The sequence below is a fragment of the Sorex fumeus genome, unplaced genomic scaffold (genome assembly GCF_029834395.1).
Source record: "Sorex fumeus unplaced genomic scaffold, SorFum_2.1 ptg000100l, whole genome shotgun sequence".
In the NCBI taxonomy this organism is placed as follows: domain Eukaryota; kingdom Metazoa; phylum Chordata; class Mammalia; order Eulipotyphla; family Soricidae; genus Sorex; species Sorex fumeus.
This window is the reverse complement of record NW_026606157.1, coordinates 492,275-520,095: the sequence shown is the minus strand read 5'-3', so window position 1 is coordinate 520,095 and position 27,821 is coordinate 492,275. Positions and strand designations below refer to the sequence as shown.

At 44.0% G+C, this 27,821-nt stretch overlaps 1 protein-coding gene across 1 annotated transcript; it reads left to right on the top strand.

The window, feature by feature from the left end:
• The first annotated feature begins 15,432 nt into the window (after window positions 1–15,432).
• On the top strand, window positions 15,433–26,980 carry ART4 (ADP-ribosyltransferase 4 (inactive) (Dombrock blood group)). Its single transcript, XM_056134632.1, has 3 exons — window positions 15,433–15,857; window positions 19,830–20,538; window positions 26,373–26,980. The coding sequence occupies exons 1-3, from the start codon at window positions 15,726–15,728 to the stop codon at window positions 26,462–26,464; spliced, it is 933 nt and encodes a 310-aa protein (XP_055990607.1). The 5' UTR covers window positions 15,433–15,725; the 3' UTR covers window positions 26,465–26,980.
• The last annotated feature ends 841 nt before the right edge of the window (window positions 26,981–27,821 follow it).

The following is a 27,821-nucleotide window of genomic DNA, read 5'->3' as shown; positions in this document are numbered from 1 at the left end:
TCCAATGTTATGATTCCTTGTCTTTGTCCTGAATCCTTTGATGGCTCCATTTTACAACCCAGAAATAAAATGTGGAGATTAACCAAACTGCAAGACAAGGGGTTGAAGAAATCAGTGCTGTTTGGTTGGAAATGGAGAACGAAAATATATACTACCAGGGATATAAACTTGCCATGGCATAATGTGGAAAAGAAAAGGCATATAATATTTTAAGGCAAGATCGCAAACAAAAGGCAAGAAACACAAAGATAATTCTGTTTCAATTAATACAAAATCTAAGACACAGATTCAAATGTGAAAAGAGTAGCTAAAGTAGGTTCATTATGAGATTGTGGTGGGGAGGTTCCCAGTAACTCTTAAGAGGCCTGAGGACCAGTGCTGAAGGTACATTCTCAACTGAAGGATGATTCGGTGCTCAGGTCCACAGTGAAAGAAATCTCTTGTGATTTTGAGCTATTCCCAAAAAGGATAAATACTCAGTGAATGAAGGTAATGTCTATATCTATGAGACCTATTATCTGACCATTCTGTTCCTAATAGGGAGAGAATAATACAGTGTGTGGTACCAAACAAGCTGAAGGAAGTGAGGTAGCCTCAGGTAGATGGAATGGCAATAAGAGGGAATGCAGAAAGGTGATTATAATTGGGTTACAGAGTGTTCACAGAAATGAAGCAACATGCACAGGTATCATATATATATATATATATATGATGAGCGATTATGAAACTTAGAATTCTATTTTCAGACAACTTAATTTATTCTTTAGGTAAACATAGTTCTGCATTGTAAATTCAATATGATCAAATATAAGGAACAATTTGACCAGAAAACAAAACTTTCTATTACTATCTAAGCATCTTGTACCTCATAATCTTAAATGCAATGAAGCTAATTATTATGCATTTTATTTTGTTCATGAGAAATCACGTAAGTGAATCTGAGCTTAAGATAGCAAATAGCGAATGTGGGTCTTTATTTCATTTTGCTGTGCCAGGCATCAAACCTAGGGCCTCAAAGACGCACAGCAAGTGATTTATTACTCTTGAACTACATCCCTGGTCCTAAATGTGGAGCTAGATACTATTTAGCCAAGTCATTTAACCCAACTGAACATATAGTTTCTCACTCAGAAAATATGACTAACACTATCTGTTCTACGTATTTTATGGATTAAAAGCCAAATACAGTTGCACAATAAGAATTTTTAAGTCACTCATTGGATGTTTAGTATAATGGGGAGGAAAGGCATGCAATAAAAAGAATTATTGACCCAGGTTAGATACTTTCATCTATACTGTTAAATCGAGCGTGTGTTAAAATACATACTAGTGAACCACTTTATAGTAGATCATAAATCACTTTATTTAAAAAATCTAATACCAATGTTTATAGCAGGCATTTTTTATGTATCATACATAGAAACTTTAAAATTTACACATTCATGTATCTGTGTTCCCTAACAACTCAAGGGTTTATCTGACCCACTCCAAATAAAATCTTAAGTAGGTTTTCAGAGTTTCAAATTCCCTTTTTGATTGCCCTCACACCATCTTTCTTTACCTTTAAGTAGAAGGTAACCTCTGTGTTGGCCTCTTCCATCCTTGACCAAATAAGAACCTCCCTTGAGAATCAATATGCCATCAGATTCGAGTGTTCCTTGGAACACAGAATCTACATCTCATCCTTCTTATTAACAATTGCCTTTTCAGATTTACCCAGTAATGGCCTCACCAAAACCTGCCACTTCAATGTTGTGAGTTCTGTTTGTTTGGTTTTTGCAGGGGTGGGCCACACCCAACAGTACTCAAGGAGCTGTTTCTGGTTCTCTGCTCAGGAGTGAGGCCTCCTAGTGCTCAGAGAACCACAAGGGATGTGAATTTAGACCAGTGTTAGCTACCGTTAGCTACAGTGTTAGATACATGCCGGGCTAGTATCTTACTTCCTGTGCTATCTCTCCAGCCCAACATCTGATGTTTGGCAAGAAGAGTATCTTAAGTAAATTGAGGCCACGCAAGCTCAAGAAAAACTTTTACCACTCACACCCTTAAGGAACTAGAAGAATGAATGTTGGGGCGGGGAGGATGCCCAGATTTAGGGCTACTTCCACAAATAATCTCTCTATTGGAGAAACCTATCTATAAGGTAGGGAAGTCAACTGATCATAGAGCCTCTGTCCTTTTGTCTTAAGTCCCTTCCTCTGTTCTAGAAGCTTATGACTTTGCTCAGGATATAAACACTCTTCATTTTTACATGCCATTTACTTTCATTATCCACTTCCAAGTAGATCACAAATCACAAATCACAAATCATCCTGTTGTTCGTCGATTGCCTCCAGCAGGCCCCAGTAACGTCTCTTTCATCCTAGCCCTGAGATTATATTCAAGGCTCTTTAGGAGAATGAGACCCATCTTTGTTACTGGTATTTGGCATATTGGGTATGCCACGGGGAGTTTGCCAGACTCTGCTGTGTGGGCAGGCTACATTCGGTAGCCTGCCAGTTTGTCCAAAGTAGGAGTGAGATAATAAGATGTCATAATAAGGTGTCAGCGTGGCCGCCATAATAAGGTGAGATAATAAGATGTCATAATAAGATGCCCCCGCGCCTGGCTGTCCTTGCTGGGGCCCCTTGGAGGGGAGCAGGTTGAGCTTTCCTCCCTGCCCCGACCAGGGCTCCGGCAGCTGAAGACCTCCAGGACCAGCCACCACCATGCTGAGACCACTCTCTGCACACATGAAGGTACTGGCAGAGGGACAAAGCCACGCGGGTTCTGGGGCCGAGATCTCCAAGCCTACTCGGATTGGGGTCGAGCATCCTCCACCCAGATCATCCAAATTTCAGTAGGCGGGGGTCACACCCACCAACTGGCCCCCTGGCGCCGTGTAATCCCATCAACGGCCAAGACTCAGAGACTATAAAAACCAGCTCCCGGAAGAGAACAGTGCAGTCTCCTGCCCCCGTGCCTGGCTGTCCTCGCCGGGGCCCCTTGGAGGGGAGCGGGTAGAGCTTTCCTCCCCGCCCCGACCAGGGCTCCAGCAGCTGAAGACCTCCAGGACCAGCCACTTCCAAGTAGATTCTCTGTAATAATTGTGTTCTTTTCTTTTACTAACTTGACGTGAATTTGACAATTTAATTAAGCTGAAAGAATCCAGAAAGGTCAGAGAAATTTTCTTTCTGTGCTCCTACTAGCTCTAGCCTGAATGTCTAACTTCTATTTAACTTAAGGGAGGTCAGGAGACAAGCAGACAAGGAGAAAGGAGATCTTATGCTTATTTGCTTATTCCTGCTGCCCCCAGATGGCTCTGGAAACTCACAATTCTCGCCATTGAAAGAATTATATTCAGTTTTTCTGTTAGGCCAGTGAGTGAACAACGCTAATGCTTAACTTTTGGTGTAAGTGGCTGTTTTCCTGGCCATTCATCACAAAATATCAATGTTTATGCAACTGCAGTCAAAATCCAGAGACACCAGCTTGACCAGAACTTTCCTTCTCAATATTCCGTACAGTTCAGCTTTTGTACATGATTTATATGAATGTAGAACTGTGTGGTTATAGTAAGTTGGCTGGAAAATCATGTTTTCCTTGACAGCAATTACGGTTTTACCCAAAGACCTTCCAGTCTGAAACAACATTTAAAGGCATATTTTTTAATTAAAGGAGAAAAAAACTTCTAATTAAGCAATGAGACCTGCCCAGGTCCAGAAAACAATGTTTTATCTCAGTTAATTCTTACTACCCACATTTGAATGACAAAATGGTACCTTTAAATTAACATGTTTATGCTTAAATGGACTGCTGAAAATTCATGATTTGCTAGATTATCATTTTTTCGCCTCAATTCAGTCAGGCATGGTGGAGGGGGGAATGTTTTCTTTCAGTTTCTACATCCTCAAACAGAATAAATTGAGAAAGATTGGCAAATTTAGATGCCTAAAAGTCCCTAGAGCCAGGCAGCATATATCATTAAACTAATCTCAGAGTAAATAGTATAAGACATAGCTAAATGAAGAGTGGACAACCCAGTTCAGAATATAAAAATAATTTTAAATATATACTTTAAAGTTTTAAAGTTAAACAAAAAAATCTTTTCCTTTCAACAGACAAGTTGAGATCTCTGGTTAAAATATTAGCAGGATTAGATGAGTTCAAATCTGCTGGAACAATTAATGGAGGTATAAGTAGCTAGAAGTTTAAAATGCATTATTTTTTTGTAGAAGCACTGCTATTTATTCAGTCACTTATTAACTGATTGAATTGGGCATGAACGCCACCTTATTTTTTTTTATTTATTTACTTTCTTTTTATATTTATTTATTGAATCACTGTGGGAAAAGTTACTAAGCTTTCAGGTTTAAGTCTCGGTCATACAATGATCAAACACCTTTCCCTTCACCAGTACTCATTTTTCACCGCCAACAACCCCAGTATACCCCCCCACCCCTCCAAATGCCTGTGAGGCAGATGATTTCTACTTAACTCTTCTCTACATTGATTACATTCATTATTTTGACAAAAGAAGCACCATTATTGCTTAGAATTCCCCCCCCAAACAATCAGAATTGCTGAAAAGGCATTGTGAAATATTTTGTTTTCTATAGCTGGTTATGAGAATCACATAATGTCACGCGGCCATGATTTTGGATTTCTGCAAAGAGCCAGATAATTACGAGATTGGTTTCTGTGCATCTGGTGTTATAGCCATGCCGGAGAGCCGCTCGTGGGGGAAAACTCGTGACCTCTGTAGGGCGTGAAGGGCGTGCCGGTACCGTCTTCCCATGAGACTGCAGTTGCCCTGTCACCGCTGGCTCGTACCTGGCTTTCCTACAAGCTCTGAGGCGGCGACCACCTTGCTGCCAGGGGGGAGGGGGTGGGGAAGGATGAAGGGAGCAACACCCTTTCCCTCCTGGGGAGGCATGGTGCCATAGTTTAATGCATGTTCCATTCACTTTTCTTCTGCAAGCTGTTGTGCTCTGGACTAAGTCCTTTTGCCTCTGGAGCCATGGCCATGCCAGAGAGCCGCTTGTGGGGGGCAACTCATGACCTCGGTAGGGCGTGAAGGACAAGCCAGTACCGCCCTCCTTCCCATGAGACTGCAGTTGCCCCTTCACCGCCAGTTCATACCTGGCTTTTCAATAAGCTCTGAGGTGGCGACTACCTTGCTGCCAGGGGAGAAAAAGGCGGAAGGGAGCAACACCCTTTCCCTCCTGGGGAGGCACGGCGCCATAGTTTAAAGCATAGTCCATTCACTTTTCTGCTGCAAGCTGCCGGGTTCTGGATTAAGTCCTTTTGCCTCTGGAGCCATGGCCATGCCAGAAATCCGCTTGTGGGGGGGCAACTCATGACCTCGGTAGGGCGTGAAGGATGAGCCAGTACCGCCCTCCTTCCCATGAGACTGCAGTTGCTCCATCACCGCCAGCTCATACCTGGCTTTCCAATAAGCTCTGAGCCAGCGGCCACCTTGTATGCAGTACAGATGCATTTCTGCCTAAAGCTGCTGGGTTTCAAGATTTGTTTCTGAGTCTCCGGTATCATGGCTATTAATCAGCTTGATAAGGAGCCAGAGAGGCCATTTGTAGCGGTGACTCAGGGTCTCATTGGGATGGGGAGAAAGAGTCGGCTCTACCCCCATGTGGTAAGGCCCCGTGTGTCTTGTCGCTGCAGGCCCAAACCTAACTGTCCAGTGGCCTCTGGAGGATGGTGGTCACCAGGCCACCAGGGGGAACAGGCCAAGGCACAAAACCTATTCCCACCTGGAGTGGCCCAGCGTCAGTAACCTACCGCAGGAACAGGACGCATTTCTGCCAAAAGCCACTGAGTTTCGAGATTTGTTTCTGAGTCTCTGGGATCATGGCCGTTAAGCAGTTCAATCAGGAACCAGAGAGGCCATGCCTCCAATTATATAGCTTGAGCTGTAGGTGGTTTGTGGGTGTGTTTCCCACATACCTAACTTTTGGCCGTTTACTTTCTTGGTAAACCTTGCCCCAAGTTTTTGGGGTATGGCCAAAGGCACAGCAGCAATTTGGGGGTATCTGAAAGTCTGACGTTGCCATCAGGCTGCTGATGCACTCACCTCACAGGTACAGATTGACCTGCTGGTGGCACCATACCCCCATAAAATGTATCTTTTTTAAAGGAAGATGTGGCTCCCCAGCAGTGCTTGTGGGGCCCTAGTATACTCCCAGTGATTCCCCAGAATCAAACCAGGCCTTCCACAAACAAGCCATCCCTTTGAAGTATCTCCCCAGTCCATAAGATGCATCATTTTTAACCTAAAAAGGAATTCCTATTGTCATGCCTAGGAATATCTCCTGAGCTCCTATGCCATTGTTAATGACTGTCATTTTGCTTTTTGGCTTTTGGGGGTCACACCTGGCAATGTTCAGTGCTTACTCCTGTCTTTGCACTCAGGAATTACTCTTGTGGTGCTCAGGGGGCCATATGTGGGTCTAGGGATAAAACTTGGGTTAGCCGTGTGAAGGCAAACGTCCTATCCACTATACTATCATTCTGGCCCCTTGTTAATAATTTCCAATGAGTATTTTGATGATGATTTTAAAAAATAGTATTTCAACTGTGCAAGATAGAAAGGGGTTTACTTTCTATCAGGATTAGGATCCATTAAGTTTCATTCAAAGTTAAAAATAAAGAAACTAATGGCCAGGGAGCTAGCTCAGCAGGTAACCACTTACCTCCTGACTGTGAGTCCTGGGGCTGAATTCCTAGCACTGACACAAAAGTAAGTTGATTAATAAACTAAAATATAAAGACACTAAATATTCACAAATCTAAGCTTCTAAAGGGAATTTACGAAGTCTCTTCAAATTGACAGGTGATTAGGACTGGTGACATTTTAACATGGGGAATCATGTGAGAAGGGCTTGAGATTTCTAAAAGGTGACTTCAAAGGATGATATTTGCCAATAAAACAGAAAACACACAAACGTGCTTTGCCTTCAGTTGTGTCCACATAAGGGCATGATTAGAACCAAAGAAGCCTTCAGGTCATTTAAAGATGTCCTGCCATCATCACAGGGAATGAAAGGGCCACAGCAACTCTGTTTTGGAAAGCCAGGCTCCGTTTTGTGCCTCGGGGTCATGAGTTTACAACCTAGTAAGAAAAAATGTGCCAGACCCCAAGGGCACGGACATAAATACCCAGACAGCTGACCGCAGATAACAAGGATGATTCAAGTCAGTGTAAGGTGTGTGAAGCACACGGTTTCACTTCTGCGCCCTGGACTTGCTTGCTCAAGGCTGTGAGAACGCACCTGGCAGGGGACAGTCAGACACACCTCCAGCATGCGCCCAGGCACGTAGGCAGGAGGGCAGAGGGCTTAAAAACCTGTCCCTGAGGATGATCAAGGTTCCGAGTCTCTTAGGCTTATCCTCAGCGCTGAGTCCCTCGAATGAATGCCCTCAGTGTTGAGTCTCTAGTGGATCAGAGTTTCAAACCCAGGGAGCAATACCAGCTCACAAACCCTCAGCGCTGAGTCCCTTGTGTGAGTGTGTTTTGGAGTGTAAACACTGTCAAAACAAACACTGTCATCGATGTGCTCAAGCAGGCCCAGTAACGTCTCCATTTTGACACTTGTTGTTACTGTGTTTGGCATATTGAATACGTCATGGGTAGCTTGCCAGGCTTTGCCGTGCTGGTGAGATACTCTTGGTAGCTTGCTGGGCTCTCTGATAGGGGCGGAAGAATCGAACCTGGCTCTGCCAGGCTGGGCTGCGTGCAAGGAAAACGCCCTACCCCTGTGCTATCCAGCCCCAGAGTGTGAACAAAACCTTGAAATATCTATCCTGTCTCTGTGTGTCTCAGTCGGCAGTTGAGCTCAGGCTTGTGTCCACTTAACATTTAAAGGTGCCACCGAGATCTCTGGCACCTAACAGGAACTGACTGCAAATTCTAGAAGAGGAAAGTGGCCCAGATAAGAGACAACATGAATGACGGCTGAGTCCAATGATGGAGTCTGGGAAAGGAAAACTAGAATGAAGGGCACAGCCTCTTGAAATCTTGGAAAGGAGCTTGAGGGTTAGATCAACACAGAGGTCTGTGACTCACATGGCAGAGCTCAGGCCAAGCAAGGACAAAGCCCTGAGTTCCATCCCTGGCACCACATGGGCCCCTGAGCATTCCTGCATTTGGCTTTTATTTTAAAAGTGAATTAATTTGGATTTGATGAAACAGATTTAATAATGTGTTATTTAATAAGTTGCTGTACTAGGCCCTAAAACATTTTCCCTAGGATTGGTGAAGAAAAAAAAACAATGTAGTGATTCGAGGGACTGAAGTGTGCTGGAGCACAGTGAGTAGGGCGTTTGCCTTGCACATGGCCGACCTGGGTTCAATTCCCAGCATCCCATATGGTCCCCCGAGCACCGCCAGAAGTAATTCCTGAGTGCAGAGCCAGGAGTAACCCCTGTGCAATGCTGGGTGTGACCCATAAAGAAAAAAAAGAAAAAAAGCTACTTAGTAACTTGAAAAACATGCCTATGTTTTTAGCATTAACCATTGTTAGCTAATGTTAACCATGTCTCAGAGAAAGAAGGATACAAAGTCCTGTTAGCATAAAGCTGGATTCTAGTTTTCTAGAACACCACCAATATGGATGTTGTCCAATATAGAACACCAGACACTTACTTTTCAAGCAGATGAGAGGTTTTTTTGGAAAAATCACTTTCAATTGTAAACTGGAATTTGACTTGAGATACTCATAGAAACCTAGAAAGCAAATGGTTTTAACATGACTTATTCCTTATCCTCAGCACTGTGTAGGAGAAACAGCTTCTTCCTCCCATCTGCCAGGAACAGTTAACAGGCAGCGAACCCCAACATCCTTTTCTGCCAAGAGAAGCATCAGAAAAGCCACTAAGTTCCAAAAAAAAAAAAAAAAAACAATAGCAGCTATACAGGTTTCAAAATACAGCAGAACAGCAAAGGTACAAGAATATAATTTTCTATGTAGTGAGGTTTGGAGATCCTAGAAAAGGAAGTAATGAAACAAAAGCCAGTTTCTTGGGGAAGAAAGAAGATCCCAAGGTCCATCCACGGGTCCCAGTGATTTGCCGGAGGGTCCAACAGAACTCAGCAACACATTCCCTTACACTTACATGCTGATTGCAGAGGAAAGAAATATATAAGCTGAGAAAACAAATGCTTCATACAGTGAAACCAGAAGGAACCAAACAAGGCGGGAAAGATGGGACTTGCATGCAGCTGACCCAGGTTCGATCCTCAGAAACAGCAACACAAGTGGTCCCCTAAATACCACCAGTGTGAACCACAAAAATAAAGATAAGATAAAGGCCCTCCCGTTGATCGTCGATTTGCTCGAGCGGGCCCAGTAACGTCTCCATTGGAGACTTTGTTGTTACTGTGTCTGGCATATCGAATACTCTCGGTAGCTTGCTGGGCTCTCTGAGAGGGGCGGAGGAATCGAACTCGGGTCGGCCATGTTGGCCGCTTGTAAGGCGAACGCCCTACCTGCTGTGCTATCGCTCCAGCCCCCAAAATAAATTTTTTCATTTTTTTCATTTCATCATCCTGTTAATCGTCGATTGCCTCGAGCAGGCCCCAGTAACGTCTCTTTCATCCTAGCCCTGAGATTATATTCAAGGCTTTTTAGGAGAATGAGACCCATCATTGTTACTGGTATTTGGCATATTTGGTACGCCACAGGGAGTTTGCCAGACTCTGCCCTGTGGGCAGGCTACATTCGATAGCCTGCAAGTTTGTCCAAAGTAGGAGTGAGATAATAAGATAATAAAATAAGATAATAAAATAAATAAGAGACAAAAACCAGAAGAAGCCTAAGGGCAGGAGCTCTGTCCCATGCAACTGGGGACAGAATTCTAGAATTCCCTACAATGCCACTCTGTGGGGTCTATGGAAGTTTCGTTCCATAGGCACAAGCGATGGATCACTGGCCTTTGGAGGGGGTTCAGTCAACAGCCCTCTCCCTTCCCTGGGGAGCAGAAGGTGGAACAGTGAGTTCCAACCCTCCCGTCTCAGTTGCTTCCCCAGGCAACCTGTACTTATTGTGGGGGACTTTGCACTTTCCACCCTCTCTTACACTGCAGCAGTTGAAGGGGGGTTGTCAAAGTAACAAAAGCCACCCTTTCACCTTCTGATTCTGAGCTAAGTCAAGAGCTGGGGACAAAAGATACCCCAGTGGCTCATACCACGCAGGCAGATACAAAGGTTTGTGGGGGCCGTGAGCCAGGAAGAATGCAGAAGACTAAATAAATATTTCTTAGAATGAGTAAGAAATGTCACAGGAGCACGCACAGCTGGATTCAGTGGGTGAAGCATGATGAGAACAAAGCTCTTCCTCCACACCCAGGTGCTGTGCTTTCAAAGCAAAGTTAGAAATGAGAAAGGTTAAATACCCTGAGATGGTTCCTCGCCCTGCCCAAGTGGTTGAGCTGAACTGAATCTGCAGGAAATCATAGACAAGTCCCAGGGCGGGTAATCTACAAAACAGTCAGCTGCAACTTTCCCAGGATGTCAGGGTCAGAAAGCAAAATAAATACCGAAGAAAAACATTCCACTTTGAAAACATTTGGTAGCTAAATGCAAATGGTGATTTGTATTGAAGAGATTGGAGGGGGGCGGAGGGGAAGCTCTAAATGACATTACAGGAATAGTCGATGAAATTCACACAGGAACCATGGCTCATATCATAGGAATGTATGAATGTTCCGTTTCCTGTTGTCAGCATTTGTACCCTGATGCTGTTGTAAGAGAGTGTCCTTGTTCTTTAGAAGATAAACTGTGAAGTATTTAAGGTGCGGGAATACAACATTTTCAACTTGCTTTCAAGTGACCTGGAAATTTAAAAAAAAAAAAAAAAGGAGAATGAGAAAACAATTGGAAGAAAATACAGACCATGAAGAACAGTGGCTGAGGTGTGGGCAGAGGAGGGGGCATCCTTGTGTCCATGTAGGTTCCCTTTAAAGAGGTAAAGGTAAAGGCCCTCCCGTTGTTCATCGATTTGCTCGAGCGGGCCCAGTAACGTCTCCATTGGAGATTTTGTTGTTACTGTGTTTGGCATATCGAATACATCACCTGCAATATTTCTGCACACTTAAAGTGTTGTCTCCAGATGGGGGAGACAGTCAGGAGGACTGGAGCACTTGCCTGTACAAGACCCCAAGTTCTCACTCTGAGCACCACCCAGCACATCTGGACTGGAGCAGTAGCGCCTCACCAGGCCCAAGGTGTGGCTAAGAAAACCACAAGCTCCGAATGAACTGAAAGTGGGGCCAGAGTGATAGTACAGTGGGTACAGCACTTACCTTGCATGCAGCCAACCTGAGTTCAATCCCCAGCATCCCATGTGGTCTGCCTAACATCGCCAAGAGTAATTCCTGAGCACAGAGTCAGAAGTTACCCCCTGAGCCTCGCCAGGCGTGACACACACAAAAAAAAGAAAAAAACACCCAAGTGAACTGACACTATTACATTATTACCTGAGAACTATCAGAGAATGGGCCTCACAGCAAACAGGAAATGGTGGTTTTAAATGACTCTACACATTGTCAGAAAATGTTTGTTTTGATTTTTTTTCATTTTAATCCAAATTTAACTCAGCCACAGACATACAGAGACCACTCTCCACACACTTGGACAAGCCTCATGCATGAAGGAACCGGCAGAGGAACTAAGGTGGGTGTACAGGACCTGGGGCTGAGATCTCTAAGCCTGCTCGGTTCGGGACTGGGCCTCCTCCACCCAGATCCCCCATCTGCCAGTAGCTAGACAGTTACACCCACCAGCTGCCGTATAACCCCATCAATAGCCAGGATCCAGAGACTCTAAAACCAAGCTCCCAGAAGACCTCTTATTCTCTAGTTCTCACTCTCAGAGAACCCGGCGGGCTACTGAGAGTATCACGCCTGCATATATGCCTGACTGGGAACACCTGTAAAGGTGATTAGAGGCTGCCCCAAAGCCTCCATCCCTCTTGGAGAGCCCAGCAAACTACCGAGATTATCCCTCCTGCACGGCAGAGCCTGGGAAGCTACCGTTGGTGTACTCAATATGCCAAAAACAGTAACAATGATGGTCCTCATTCCCCTGACCCTGAAAGAGCCCCAATATGCCATCGGGCTACAGTACCACATGACAGAGATTAATGGAGACGTTACTGGCGCCTGCTCAAGCAAATCGATGAATGACGGGGTGATAGTGATAGTGAATCCAAAAATACACATACCTCATATGCAGACCTCTGACCTGTCCCGCTCAATGGATGGTTACTAATCTCTCTGTTCTGTTCCTCCTCCCCTGCTCCACTCCCTGACTCTCCTCCTTTTCCATTCCCTTCATCTCTGAGTCAGTTTCTGTCTCCCTCCTTTCCTTTTCCTCCTCTCCTCTTTTCTGATGACAGTCCGAAGGATGCTGTGGGTACTCCTGCCCTCTGGTGGTCATATTCTGGAAGTGGCAGTCATATTAGGAAAATAAGCCCCCAAATTAGCAAAAAGACGACTAGCTCTGTCAGAGTGCATTGCTTGGGTGGGTCCGGTGGGGAGAACCCCTATAAAGCCAACTTAAACAAAGGAAGCGCACGCATATGCTGCCCAAGCCCATGTGCTGCCCGTGCCCATGTGTTGCTGCCCAGTCCGTGTGGTGCCCTAGCACGTGTGTTGCTTGCATCTTGAGATGTGTACTTTCATATCTAACTCTGGGATGTGAACTGGGGTTCTCTCTGCCTTTGGAGAAGCCTGCATTCAATCTTCAATGCATTATTTTCTCTCTGTGTCTCTGTGTCTTTGTGTCTCTGTGTGTGTCTATCTGTCTCTCTCTCTTTCTCTCTCTCTCTCTCTCTCTCTCTCTCTCTCTCTCTCTCTCTCAAAAAAAAAAAAATCTGTTGTGTTACACCTGGCATTCCTCAGGGGTTTGGATTGGAATTGCTCCTGGGACCATGAGCAGCTGGGATTGAATCTCATGTGCTCCCAGCACCTCAATCTTCTGAGCTCTGCTCTCGGAGCTGGAGCTTTACAGAGTCTGAGGGCAGTGGGCCTCAGCAGTGAGAGGGAAGTGCCTACAACCTCACAAGGCATCACCAGCACTCCACTAAAATGAGCTGAGGCAGCACAGAAACTAGGCTTTGAAGCACAGCACGCAGTTAAAGAAATAGAGGTTCAGCAAAGTTTGCCCTTTTTTTTTTTAAGTTAACTAAACCAACAATTTGCAAGATACCCATCTTCCAAATTCGGAAACAGATATCTTGTTATCTCAAATTAACAGCCTGGCCCACGGGAAGAATCTAAGGAATTTTAAAGTCTTAAAGAGCTCTTTTGCATTAAGTTGGGAAAAAAATGCATTCCCACTGGTAACTGATGAAATCCTTAGAATCATGTCTTTAAAACTGTTAAAAGAGACACAAAGACTTCCAATGAACACTTGATCACGAACTGTTGCTTATAATAGTAGCTTTGAAGATGTGTTAAATATAAGATATTTATTCCACACACTATTATGGTACTAACTAATAGTCCTTTACTGAATATTTTTTTTTAAATCTTAGGCTGAAAGATAATTTAAAGGTCGTGAATAATTAAAGCATTCAACGGGATGTACCAGATATGTCTTACCCTAAGAGGAAATACAAGAGGACAGAGAGGAAGGAGCTTTCTGAAGCATCAGAAATTGCTACAGAGTGAGGGAATGACCTTAGTCCAAGTTCTGATCTTTAATCAACCCAGTTCTGAGACAAAGTAAAGTTATCCAGCCTATATTCCGTTGCACAGTATTGCCTGTACTAGAATATTATGCAATCATTAAAAATAATATTTCAGGGTCGGAGCAATGGTACAGTGAGTAAAGCATTTATCTTGTATCCAGCAGATCCCGGTTCAATTCCTGACACCTCATATGCACCCCTGAGCACCATTAGGAGTGATCCCTCAGTGCAGAGCCAGGAGTAAGCCCTGAGCACCACTAGGTGTCTCCCCAAAACAAACAAAACATATATAAATGATATTTCAGTAAATAGTAAGTCCTATGGGAACATGTTTAAATTAAAACACAAGGGAAATTATGCAAAGTTATGTACTACGTCAGTCGTAGAACGTGTCATGGTGTGTCTGTGTATAAAATCTGAGTCTAAATAGCACTTTTCTAACTATTGAGAATGAGTTGTGGATCATATTGTTGCCTTTGCCTTTTTGTCTTTCTAGACATTCTAAACTTTTCTGATAGGATAAAATGCTATTATTGTCAGAAATTTTATATTAAAAAGTATTTTTAAAGCCAGAGGATAACTTCGTGACAAAAAATACACTGACATTGCAAGCATAAGGCCCAGTGTTTCCCCCTGGTGGCGCCCACATGTGCTGAGTGCAGTGATGACTCTGCTTCCTCAGCCCCAGTGCAGACACTCCAGGGCTCTGCCAGGCATGTGTGAACGCAGCCACTGAAGTGTGCCACCCCCAGCGAGCTCAGTGACCAGGTGTAGAGCACCCAAATGAAGCACGTGCGGCCCCTGGGCACCACAATGACAGCAACAAAGAAGGGAATGGAAAGTAACAAGAAACACGAATATTTTAGAATACTGAGGGGGAAACCCCAAGCAAGGCCTCGCTTCCCATTAGAGTTAAATAATTGACAGGGAAGAATCTACAGGAACAAGTTGTAATAAAGAAAGAAAGAAACCGGCTCTCTGAAGAAATAGCATGGGGGTTAAAACACTTGAGGATTCGGGCTCCATGCCCAGCCCTGCATAGGAACCCCCCCTCCCACACCCAAGCACTGCCAGGACGATCCTTGAGCACAGAGCAGGGAGTGATCCCTGAACACAGCCAGATGTGACCCAACCCACAAGCCCTCAAAAAAAAAAAAAGTCTTCTTCCTAGGAACTGTGACTAGAGGAAGGATGTCGGGGTGGGGAGGGTGGTGGCAGGGCTCTAAGGAGGCCAAGGTGCTGGGGACTCATCTCAGCAGTCACTGGGGTGGACGTCAGTCCCCACGCTCGTCCTTAAAGGCCACATTCCAGAGGTTCTCAGAGCTATCTCCAGACTCCTGAATCAGGAAAACATAAATCACCCTGTGCTCCCTTGGAAATCTACCTTCTTTATTTAACTCAACCGGCAGAAAGCACCCCCAATCGCTTCGGAGGTTATACCAGTCCCCCAGCATCCTTCTCGCATGCACCTCCTCTTTGGGAAGCTCTGTGTCATTCCTAAGGCCGTGGGAAAGTGGTAGAGAGAAGCTCCTTTTTGACACTCGCCCCATAAGGCTCTGGGCTTTGGGACACCCCTTCCGGGCCTATCAGCAGCACCAGATGAGCCTGGCCTGGACCCACCTTGAGGTGACATTGTCCCAAGCCAATCAGATCCTCCACCAGGGAAGCCTGGAGCTGCAGATAATGTCCTTGGCCCCCACGCGGTCCCCTGTAAGCTTTTCCTGCCTGCCTGAGAAAATAAAGGCTCAGCCACCCAGCCTGACCGGCACCAGGCTTTGGAATTCCCCGTGTACGGACTTGTTGGGGAGTATTTTCTGGGAACTGACGTTGGGTTCCCTTTAGAACTCCCTCATTGGACACACAAGTCTACGATTATCCAGAGATTTCAGCTTTGCAAGGCAGTGGGAGTTGCCGTCCAAAACATCCACGGAGAAGCTGCTGGTGCCGGGTGGCCAACGGGGGCGTCCGAGGGATGTATGTGAGCGAGGATTCCAGCTGAGGACAGAAGCTTCTAGGACTCCCCGGCCGCGGTGCACCATGAGGCGGTGGGAGCAGAGTGTCCGTGCACACGCATACAGTCCCCTGGCAGAGGGAGGCAGTCTGTGTCCTCGCCCCAGGACCCCGCTCCTGCCTCTCTTGCTGCTGCTCTCCAGCCTGCAGGAACCCACGGTGAGTGCCCATGGAGGAAAAGGCTCCTGGTGACCCCTTTGGATGAGCTTTAGTTGTCTGGGCTCTGTGTTCCTTTAGTGTAGATGACAGTGCCAGCAAAAAAGATTGACAAAACCTTCTCCAAGGGATGCATTCTTCAACAGAACTGACCTCTAACGCAGGTGCAGTTGCTGGTGGGCATTGTAATGAAAGCTGGGCTGGGAGGAAGGAGGACGGTCATTTAGCGGTGGGCTAGTGAGGACTGCATACCTAGGCGAAGCTGATCCCTGAAATGATACGTCAGTAAGGATGTTTACTGAGTGCCAATCTTTACGGTCTGTACATGTGGCATTGTGGAAGTTAGCAAGGCATGGTATTATTTTCTTCATTCACCCTGAAGTTAAAGTGTAACTGTAGGACAAATAATGGAAAATGATCAAGTCTACTGGACCTTAGACTGTTATCACATGGATCAGCTCAAAACAAGTGTTGTGACTAAAGTGGATGAAAAATAACCTCCTGGTGGTAGGCACGGAGTGGTACTTATCTGAGATCTAGTGTCATAGTAATATTTTTTTAAGCTCAGCATGGCAAGATTTGACAGAGCATAGTATTTGTGGCTATTTTGTTTGGACTCGAACAGATGCTGTGGAAATATTTCCAAACTTGTTGTGTCAAGTTTATTCAGATTATTTAAGTCACAAGCAGTCTTAAAATTTTGCTACACTTGGCACAGCTAAAAGACTTCTTATGTGAATCATAGTAAAAGTACCAAAGGTCATGTGGGGTATTTGGGAGTGTTTGGGGGGTAGTTCTAGTACAATATCCTTGACACTGACCGTAACGAGTCAGTATCTCTCTATCTCTTAATACATTCCTTAAGTGAGAGCTGTGTTTCTTCCAGAAAAGCATTTCTTTGCCAAATGGTAATATCTTAGGATTCCGGTCACTCAAGTATGGCTCAAACTAATGGGTTGATGAGACTTGATAAATTTACTTTCCAAGCTCTGGTTTCAGGGGTCAGAGAGAGTATGCAACCAAGAGGGTGCATGCCACGCATATACACAGCTGACTTAGGTTTGATTTCTGGCATTTCATGTGGTCCCCTGAGCACCTCCACAAGTGATCTTGAGCACAGAGCTAGGAGTAAGGTCTTAGAACCCCAAGATGTGACTCCAGAACCAAAGGTTTAGCTTCAGTGTAACATGCCCGTAAGTTCATAAGTGACTTCCAGTTGGCTGCCATTTAGATCGTCTTCTCCCCACTCCTATCCATTGCCTGTCCCTTTACTGTCCCCAAGTCCTGAAATTCAGCAAGTGTCCTTGCTGGGCAGTGTCTGGTAGAAGTGGGTTTGCTGGGTTTCACTCAGCTCTTCTTCCTTCCTCCCAGGAGTTAACTGGTGGCAGTGGGTATGAGATCTGTGTTACTATGTGCTATGGGCCTCAACTGGGTGGGTCGCCTGTAGATAGATGCAGAGTCCTATGTTCCTGCGTGCTGTGGGACTCATCTGGAGGGGTCACCATGTAGCCAGATGCAGAGTCTTGTTTCCTTGCATCCTGTGGAATTGATCCAGGCTGGTCACCATGTAGATCAGCGCAACTGGGGGTCAGGTCTGCCACTCTCTAGGGTTTGTTTTTATCAACCCATTGTTATCAGAGACATAGATTTGTGTTCAGCACAGCTTCTTTCAGTGGTTAAAATTCTGGTCTCCCAGCCCCACATATTTTCAGATCCTGGGCATATGAAAGGGCAATTATTTTGCTGAGGCTCACTGGAGAACCTACTATTTCTCATCACTTTTCTTAAATATCAAAAACTCAATAGACATTCTAGTTTTGTTGTTTTATTTTGTGGCCACAAATGGTTGTGCGAAAGGGCTATACTTGACTCAGGGTCCCTCCCTGTCTTGGAAAAACTTTTGATATCAGGAACAGAACTGAGGGTCTCACACATACAAGGCCGACTATTTGTGTCTTCGTTGGTTTTTTTCTTTGATGTTGTTTTTGTGTGTGTGTGGGGGGGGGGGTCTCACACATACATGGCAGACGATCTGTTTTTAATTTATTGATGTTGTTGTTGTTGTTGGCATGTGTGTATATGTGTGTATGTGTGTGTGTTTGGCCATACCAGGAGGTTCTCAGAGCTTACTCCTGGCTCTTCACAGAGAGATCATTCCTGGTGGGTTCAGGGAACCATATATGGTGCCAGTATGGAACCCAGTTAGGCCGTGTGCAAGACAAGAGCCCTACACACTGTACTATCACTCCAGACTCAACATTCTATTTATTTGTAAATATTTATTTGTAAGTACTCCTTAAAATACTTGTGAGAGGGCCAGGGAAATAGCTCAGTGGAGCACATGCTCTGAGCACTGTTCGTGTAATATCCAACACTACCAGTGTGCTCCTTTCCCAAAATAACCACGAGAATGTGCAGGAGGTCAGTGGAGCAAACAAAAAGTACAGTAACCTTAAGGTTACTATGAAATCTTGCTTTTTCTACAACTTTGGTAGAGCTAGAGGGGTTCCTGTTAAGCAAAATAACTCAGAGGGAGAAGGGCAAGTACTAAAAGATCTTATTTATATGTGGTTTATTGTGAGTTCACAAAGTGTGTGGGTGCTGTGTGATGCATGCATTCGGTGGCCTGGCCACCTCTCATCCTCCCCAGGCCTCCCCAGCAGAGAGACAGAGAGAAGAAATAGGGGACCACAACCTAACGGTGAAAATGACGCATTTAATGCAGAGCTGCTAGCATACTTATAAAGCATCTGAGGTGGGTTGAGGTATAGGACATAGGTATGATTGATCATTTACAGAGATAAAATATTTGGCAGAGGCAATTCTCTTGGGGGAGATTAACCCAAGGAAACACTCTGTCTCCCAGGGACATCTACATTGCTTTGCCTTTCCCTCTAGTTGTATATGTTAAACAATTAGGTTTACTTTTTATCAATACTTGCATTTGTTTGAATAAACACAGTAAGAAACAAAGATCCCAAAACTCAGTTCTCTGGGCTCTGAGAGCAAGCAAGGCTTTTACCAAAAATCCCAGACTAAGCTCTTGCATCAAGACCATGCATTTATGCTTTCAGGACTGTCTCATTTCGATGCCAGGATAGCTCAGCCACTTGTCCTGGGTCCATCCCAGTCCCACAGTGGTACCTCCCTTTTGGGGTTGTTAGGAACTACAGCTACTGAAGCCTGAGTCAAGTAATTATAACCAATGCCCAGGAGTAGATATATTTCAGAGTCAATCAACTCCCAAATATTAGGAGAACAGCATTAATTAATGGTCTTTCTGTGTTTAAGCAAAGAACAACACTGCTCTGTAGTAAAATATGAAAAGGCCATAGGGGAAACAGAAAAGCAAGTAATTGCAAATAAGTAACTATGTTCACCAAAGGCATCAACACTAACCCGATAGTAATCATGTTCCCTCAACTTCAATGAAGAAAAGAAATTTAATTAAAACTTTTAGTTTATTATTTCCTTCAAATTTCTCACACCTACTGGATCAGGGAGGATGTGTGTTTGGTATGGTTTGATTTGGTTTTGGAGCCACACCTAGCTGTCCTCATAGCTTACTCCTGGTTTTGTACTTATGGATCACTCTTGATGGGCTATGGGGACTCTATAAGGTACCCAGGATTAAACTCAAGTCAGCTGCATGCAAGGCCAGTGCCCTTCCACTGTGCTACCCCTCCGACCCCTAAAAGCCACTGCCATTTGCAATGATATAAAAGGGTCACCTCCTCCCTGCAAGATGTACTTTCCAATTTCAAACTTTCAGCCATATTGGTCAAACAAGAGTAAGCTCTGTCCTTCCCCCAAGTCACCGATGCAAGAGAGACCAGTCAGTGTGATGCGCATGTATGCAACTCATGCCAGCAGCTGCTGCCTCCACTTAGGTAACTTGGCTCTGTAGAATAGAGCAGTTCTGCCACCACCTTCAGAACTTGAAAGATTAGAATGGCCATTTTTCTTCTCTCCTAGGTTGCCGCCACAAGTGTCATTGACTTGACACCAGGTTCCTTTGATGATCAGTATCAAGGCTGTAGCCAGCAGACCATGGAAATGCTAAATGAAGGGGATTATTTCACCAAAGAAGTAGAAGCCAATCGGAATTACTCCAAGATCTGGCAGAATGCACACTTAAACTGGCTGAACCAAGAAAAGTCTCTCCCCCCGAACATGACTATAACACATGCTGTGGCCATCCTAGTTTATACCCTGAACAGCAACATCCGCTCCGAATTCACCAGAGTCATGGCCAGCACGGGTCAGTCTGCAGCACAGTATTCACATGCCTTCCACTTCAAATACCTCCACTACTATCTGACCTCGGCCATCCAGCTGCTGAGGAAACAAATGCTCAGGAACAATGACTCTCACTGTTACAAAGTGCGTCATGAGGCAACGAATGTGTCCTTGGAAGCATCCATTGGTGACACACTTCGATTTGGCCAATTCCTTTCTGCCTCCCTCCTCAGAGAAGATACACCGAAGTTGGGAAACAAAACTCTGTTTAGCATATCGACCTGCCTGGGTATACCTGTGGAGTATTTCACTCTCAAGAAGGAGGTCCTGGTCCCTCCCTACGAGTTGTTTGAAGTGGTCAATGTGACCTCCCTCCCAAAAGGAAATTGGGTGCAACTGCATTCCACTGGGAACTTCAGTACATACAACTGCCAACTGCTAAAAGGTATGAATGTTGAGTTCAATTGACGCTGTCCTGTCGGGATCACAGACTGGTGCTCTTCTTCACAAGTTCTGTTTCTGAGTGGGCTTGGGAAGAAAAGACCAAAAACATATCATTGGTCTTGGAATGGTGGGATTAAGGGACTAAGCAAACCTGCTTTCTTTCTTGGTGCTCCTTTTTTTCTCAATTATCTTAGGAAAATATGTTTCTACAGTAACACTAGGAGTACAGAATTCTAGACAGAGAGATTAAATGTCCACTGGAAAAGAGAGTGCAGAAACTATAGCATTCTATTCTGGAGAGGCAGTACTGAGGCTGCAGTGCTTACTTTGCATGCTGGCTGCCAGCCCTGATTTCATCTCTGGCACACATATAATTACCCTGAGTACCACCAGGGCACCTTCTGAGCAAAGAATCATGAATAATGCCTGAGCAACACCAGGAGTGACCCCTGAGCACAAAACCAGGAGTAACCACTGAACAATACCAGAAGTGACCCCTGAGCACAGAACTAGGAGTAGCGCCTGAGCACCACCAGGTGTGCCCTTCCCCTCCTCCACCCACCCCCTGCCCTAAAATTATGAAAAAAAGAAACCACAGAATTTTCTCCTTTTCCCTCTGAAATCTTTTCTTATCTTTATCATGAGCCCTTGTGTGAATGAGGAGTACAGAGATAAAACAGGAAGCAAAGCTTTATTCATTCACTTTCCTCAGCTGTCATTATCTATGTTCCAAGGACTGGGATAGGAGACCTGGGTGACACAAAATCAATAAAGTAAAATCACTCTCTTGGGAGGACTTTTAATCCAGGAAATTAAGAACTAGTGCCTACACACAAAAGTCCTAAGTTATTTATCAGAGGATAATGCTCTCTTGGTGACTGCTTCAGGCAGTCAGCTACGGATTGTGTCCAGAAAAAGTGAGGACACTTTCACAGGAGAAGACCACATGGAATTTGAAGAGGGAACAGTCCATGAGAGAAGAGAAAAAAAGTCATCCCAAGCAAAAAATGGTAAACGTGAAATCGTGTAGGTTTCAGACAACCTGGTATCTTCAAGAAATGTCCAAATATGAATGGCTGGAATATAGGATGAGACTGGCGGGGAAAGAGGGAATAGATTGACAGACCCAGACAGTGGAAACTCTTGGATTTCATGCCAAAGACTTTCAAACTTTATATTATAGAGAATGATAACGTTTTAGGAGTTGTGTTGCTTTCTTCTTTCCTCAGCTAGTAATCCACTTAAACAGTTGTAGTGAATCTACTTCTAATATTTCTAGCAATGTCATTCTGTATGTGCACAGTAAGAGATATACCAACTTAAAGTTTTTTTCTTCCTGAGAACATCTTACATCACATTCCAAACCACAGTTCTCAGGCCAGATTGCTCTTCCTAACCCCAGCAGGGTCTTTATCTCAAGTCGTTACTTTTGGATCATGATAGCATTTGTCCATGATCATGCTCTCAACTTATAGTTGAGTATTGTGGCGCTTTGGCCTGGCCCATCTTGATGCCAGGGTAGCTCACAGCTTGCGTGGGTCCACTCAGTCCCTCATCAGGACTCTGCTTTGGGGGTTCTAGGAACTAAGGACAACTGAGTCAAGAAAGCAGATGCCCAGGAGTAAATATTATTCAGAGTCAATCAACTCCCAAGGTACAAAGCATAATATTAACTGTCTTCCTGTGTCCATACATAAAGGACATTGCTTTAAAATAAACTAAATTCCCTTGTGGCAAGGTTGAAAAGATAAACCCAATGTTATCCTACAGCCAGGCACAACCATTTCACAAAACAATCGTTCTGTAGCAAACGTGGTGCCCTGTTGGATGTGAAAGAAAACCCAGCATCATCGATCGGGACATGCAATCACACCCACAGCTAACAGCAGCCCAGCCCAGGGACTTTCTTCGAAATAGTTCCAACCTGACTGCTGCTATTGATAATTCAGCATCTCAACATTCCCCACACTTCAAGTGTTTTGTGTCTCAGAAAAGTCCCTAGTCTGGCACCCACCCGCACTAAGACCTGGGCTCTGCTCCCTCTGGCCTGTCTGCCATCGCGGGCCAGGAGTGAGGAAACCTACCAAACTCCTCCCTCCTCTCCTGGGCCTGCGGCAAGCAACACCACAAGAAGAAAATGAGTGTCTGTGCCACAGATTTGAAAGATTAGGGTGTTTGCAAAGAAGGAAAAGCTGGGATATAATATGAATAAAACTGAGATTTTTTTGATAATCAATGAGAACACTCATATTCAGGTGCCAGGATTCTTTGAAAATATGCCTGAACAGGACATTGTTTGGCACAAGATACTACTACTTGGTTCTTATGAATTTAATAGACTGTTTTTCTGTTATGTTAATTAACCCTGTAATATATGTTAAGTAAGAAAAAATAGTGAAACATTTAGGTCAAGGAGTAAGAAAATAATGGAGGGGTATATAAATATAATATATGTATATATTATATATATATGCTTTGTAACTGTCCAGGAAAATGTTTCAGGACCCTACCACCACCCTCCAAAGTAATGATATTAATGATCTCCACTTTCTTCTGGTTAAACTACTCCAACACAATTACAACTTGGTTTTCCATGAAAGATTAGCAGGAATGGCCATGCATATTACAAGATTCTGGAAGTGTGATTTGTCTTGACTAGATATTTCAAATCCCAAACATGACTTAAGGGATTCCATAATCTTCTACTTTCTGTAAACGTTTTGTGGGCAAGAAATGGAGTACAAAGTATTGGAAAAGCTGTCAGAAAATCTAGACACTTTGACCCCACATTCACTCCTTCTGTTTATTTTTATTGGATCTGTTTTCTATAACTGAAGTTTACAAATTCTGAGTTCCCAGAAATTTGTCACCTTTAGAGATTCAATAAGTCAAATTAGGGTCCACAGAGATAGTACAGCTGGCAGAATATTTTCCTTGCATGTGAATTTTCCAGATTCTATCCATGGCATCCTATAGGGTCCCCCAAGAATCTCTAGGAGTGATCCCTGAGCACAAAGCCAGAAATAAACCCTGACCACAGCTGGTGAGGTCCAATCCTCACTCTGAAGGGAGTAAATTTGCAAAAGAAAAATTATTTAAGGGATGCTGAATGAACAGTTTTGCCTTCTAATACTTCTCTCACCCCTCACATGAGAGGTTACCACAGTAATGGATGTTTTCATGCCGCTGGAAAACTCAAAATATGTTCATTATTTGTCCTTAAATGTTGCTTCATTCAGCAAAGTAACTAGTGCCAAAAATCTGTATACACACAAGAACATGCTCTGTTCTGTATCACTGGACTCACAAAGAAGAGGGGCTTATTTGTTCAAATTTTTCACATAAGCAAAATTCTTAAGCATACTTCTAGAAAAAAAATATGGTCAGTTGTTTACGGAAAGCCTAATTTTACATGCTAATCCCACCAATTAGTGAGAATGTGAGCAAAGCATTTAGTCTCTCTTTGTCTCAGTGATTTTAATATTGTAAAATGGGATTTGGGGGGAGGAGGAGTGGGAAATTAAATGAGTCTGGGAGACTGAGTGCCCTGATGTAAAGGCAACAGACTTTGGAGCCAGTAGGAGCTTGCGCCACTAAATGAGAATGATACCTAAAAGCTCAGAGATGTTTGGCATGTTTCTTCCCATCTCTGCGCCTTATTGATTTAAACTGAAGATAATGAGAATAAATACCTCACAAGTTTGTCACGAGAACTACATAATTTATTTCAAGTGCTTAAAACACTGCCTACCACAGAATAATGAAATATTCCATCAATGTTAGCTTTCAAAATGGTGATGAAAATGATGGTAATAGATAGGCCTATTGGTGATTCCCAGTCAGCTGGGTAACCAGAGACAAACCTCTGAACTTTTGGAGGTGCCTGTTTTATTATCTGCAAATAAGGAATCTTAGGTCTATTAAGTGAGAAAAATCTAAGAATAGGTGTTTTGTTTTTGTTTTGTTTATCTTGTTTATTTTTTAAGGTGGATACCTTCAAATATTTTATTAGGAATTTCTTTGGGGGTGCTGGAGCGATAGCACAGTGGGTAGGGTGTTTGCCTTGCACACAACTGACCCGGGTTTGATTCCCAGCATCCAATATGGTCCCCCGAACACTGCCAGGAGTCATTCCTGAGTGCAGAGTCAAGAATTCCCCTGTGCATCACAGGATGTGACCCAAAAAGAAAAAAAAAAAGAAATTTCCTTTTTGGTTCGTTTTTGTTCGTTATTGAGGTCAGACCTGGTTGTGCTCAGGGCTTTCTCCTGGCTCTGTACTCTGTGCTCAGGGATCACTCCTGGCAGGCCTAGGGGGCCATATGTGGTTCCAGGGATCAAACCCAAGTCAGCAGCATGCAAGGCAAGTGTCCTACCTACCATGCCTTTGTTGCCATCATTCTGGCCCCTTGTAAGAAATTTCGAAGTTAAAAATGTGAGTCTACCTCTAAGTACGTGGTTTTCATGTTGAAGACCTGTGAGTTTCCAAGGAAAATCGTGAGAGCCATCTCCCCAGGCCAGCCCATGCCGACAGACAGATGAAGGATCAGGAAATGGAGATACAGGGCCCCAGGCTTGTTGGTAGACAGCTTATTTCCCCTCCTCCCCATTGTAGTGTGATCTCTCCCTTTACACCATAATTGTAGTTGTAGTTTTGGCCATAGTCCCAGTCATCATAGTTCCATCATCCTTGTCCTCATCCTCCTCGTCTTCCTTATATTCTTCTTCCTCCTTACCTCAAAGTCCTCTACTTCATTATATCCCCCTCCTTCCCCTTACAGCATAGTTATAGAGACATCATGAAGGTGGGGTACATATAGGTGGGGTTGAACATCGTCATAACAACAAACAAAGGTAAAGCCACTTCTTCAGGGGAAGTTCTAAGAAATTAATTTAAGGACAAAATCTCACCTGAGGGTTCAGCACTCCAGATTACTAGGAGATCCGCTCAAGGGGGGAATCCATCCAGGGTGTATTGCTTTTTCCTTTCCTTAGCTAGTAATCCATTTAAACAATCATATTAAATCTACTTCTTTTAATATTTCTAGTCATTTTGTATGAACACAGTAAGAGATATGTTAAACTTAAAGGCTGGCTTTCCTGGGGACATCTCACTATATATTCCAGATCAAAGTTCTCAGGCCAGGTTAGTCTTTCTTAACCCCAGCAGGGTCTTTATTCAGTTACTTCTTTTTAGGTCATGACCGAGTTTGTTCCAGGACTGTGCTCTTAACTTATTACTTATGCTGCTTAACTTGTTCCCTTTTGATGCCAGAGTAGCTTACAGCTTGCCTTGTGTCCGTCCAGTCCCTTCGTTGGGACCCTGCTTTGGAGTGCTAGGAACTAAGGGCAACTGAGGCTTAAGTTAAATAAAAATGGATGCTGGGAAATAAATATTATTTTGAGTCAATTAACTCCCATGTTACAAAGCATAGATCAACTGTCTTCCTGTGTCTATACAAAAAGGGCATTGCTAAACCATGCAAGTGACATAAGGGAAAGAGAAAAACAATATAGGATTATTAGTGCTTGAGGAATTGGGTGTGCCTCGGGGGCACTGTTATGGGAGTAGCTCAATAAACCTAAGCTCCCTGAGGAAGGAGCGAGGACAACAGGAATGTTATCCAACAGAGACCCAGGTGAATTTCCCAGCACCGCATAAGCTCCCAAGCAAGCACTGCCAGGGGTACCCTCAAGACCAGGGTCATGAGGAGGCCCTGAGCACTACCAGGTGTGAAAAAAAAAGTTAGTCTACAATGAAATGCGGTCGTTTTAAAAAACAAAAGCCTTTTCTAGTTAAAACATCTTTTTTCTTTTTTCTCTTTTTTTTTTGAACAGCTTCCGGCAGAAAGCATCTCCCTGTTCCTGTCATCGTTGCCTCTCTGTCGCTTTTGACCAGTGCCCTCATCTCTTCCAAAAGCGGAATATAAAGGAAACATGTGGTTTTGCTCTTCCTGCGCCCTTTTTTTTTTTTTGCCTCATTTCAGAGAAGGCCCCCAGAATACCGAGGGGACCTCCTCTCTTGGAAATCAATTACTGTAGAACTGGCACAGCGCCTCCCTACAAACGGTGGTTCCTCGGTCTGGTTCTTCTCTGTGAACACAGACATTCATGCAGAAATTGAAAATGACCCAGTCAGCCCGTGAAATGGACTCAGGGCAACAGCTTTGAACTGAGATTGAGAGTGGGGTGAAGACCCTTAATTTTCAAGATAGAATCAATACAGAAGAGGAATGACGAGCTGCAATGAGGGACAAAAGGGAGTTGGGAGAGCGCAGCTTCAACTAAGATGGAGATAACACAAGGAAGAGCTGAGAAATGAAAAGAAACGGCATCCTGAGGACACGTGTACGAGTCCCTCAAGCAGAATGAACCTGAAATTAGATGCTCCAGCTTTTTCTGTTGTTGTTGTTACATCAATCAATAAATTGCACTGTAGCACCATCCTCCCGTTGTTCATCGATTTGCTCCAGCGGGCCCAGTAACGTCTCCATTGTGAGACTTGTTGTTACTGCGTTTGGCATATCGAATACGGGGAGCTTGCCAGGCTTTGCCATGGGGGTGAGATACTCTCAGTGGTTTGCTGGGCTCTCCAAGAGGGGCGGAGGAATCGAACCCGGCTCAGTCAGGCTGGCCACGCGCAAGGCAAACACCCTACCACTGTGCTATCGCTCTAGCCCATGGGTTTGGTATTATAAGAATTGTTCTCCTTAATATAGCATCTATACAAGAGTCATTCATTGCTAGAGAATTGTGTCATTTAGGGATACCAATATTTAGTTCTGAGCTCCTACAAGGCAGCCCAAATTATACGAGATAGTAAATTGCACTTTTGCTTAAATTAAGTTGAGTCAAATTTTCTATCTCAAGCTGTGGAAGAGGATACTATGAATACAAGGACTCTGTTTTCTTTATAGCAATCCTAAATGGGAGAAAATCAGAGAATTTTGAGTTCGGAAGAAAAAATGTAGTTCTTCATCGCATAGGAATGTTTTGAGACCCAGAAACAGAACCATGGTGTGAATTTTCTTCAGGAATTTGTATCAGCATTGTAGATCAGGTGCAATCCCAGCAGGAAGGCAACTTGGAAACTTGAGAAATAAGAGGAAGTTAGGAGATATTAGTAAAACCATTGAGTGTGAATAAATGGGGTGCCTGAAGTATTTTTGAGTAGAATTTAAGCATATAAGTGACTCAGAAAACTTTATGGCAAATTGGAGACTTTAGCATATTTATTAAGAATACATGCAATGTGTGTGGAGGTAAAAGAGAAATTGGAGAGGAAAG

What these genes read in the sequence shown, in the direction of transcription:
- ART4 (XM_056134632.1), top strand. Translation starts at nt 15,726, where the DNA reads ATGAGGCGGTGGGAGCAGAGTGTCCGTGCACACGCATACAGTCCCCTG. An exon ending in CCAGCCTGCAGGAACCCACG is followed by an intron (nt 15,858 to 19,829) that starts GTGAGTGCCCAT and finishes CTTCTCTCCTAG; the next exon opens with GTTGCCGCCACAAGTGTCAT. An exon ending in CAACTGCCAACTGCTAAAAG is followed by an intron (nt 20,539 to 26,372) that starts GTATGAATGTTG and finishes TTTTTTGAACAG; the next exon opens with CTTCCGGCAGAAAGCATCTC.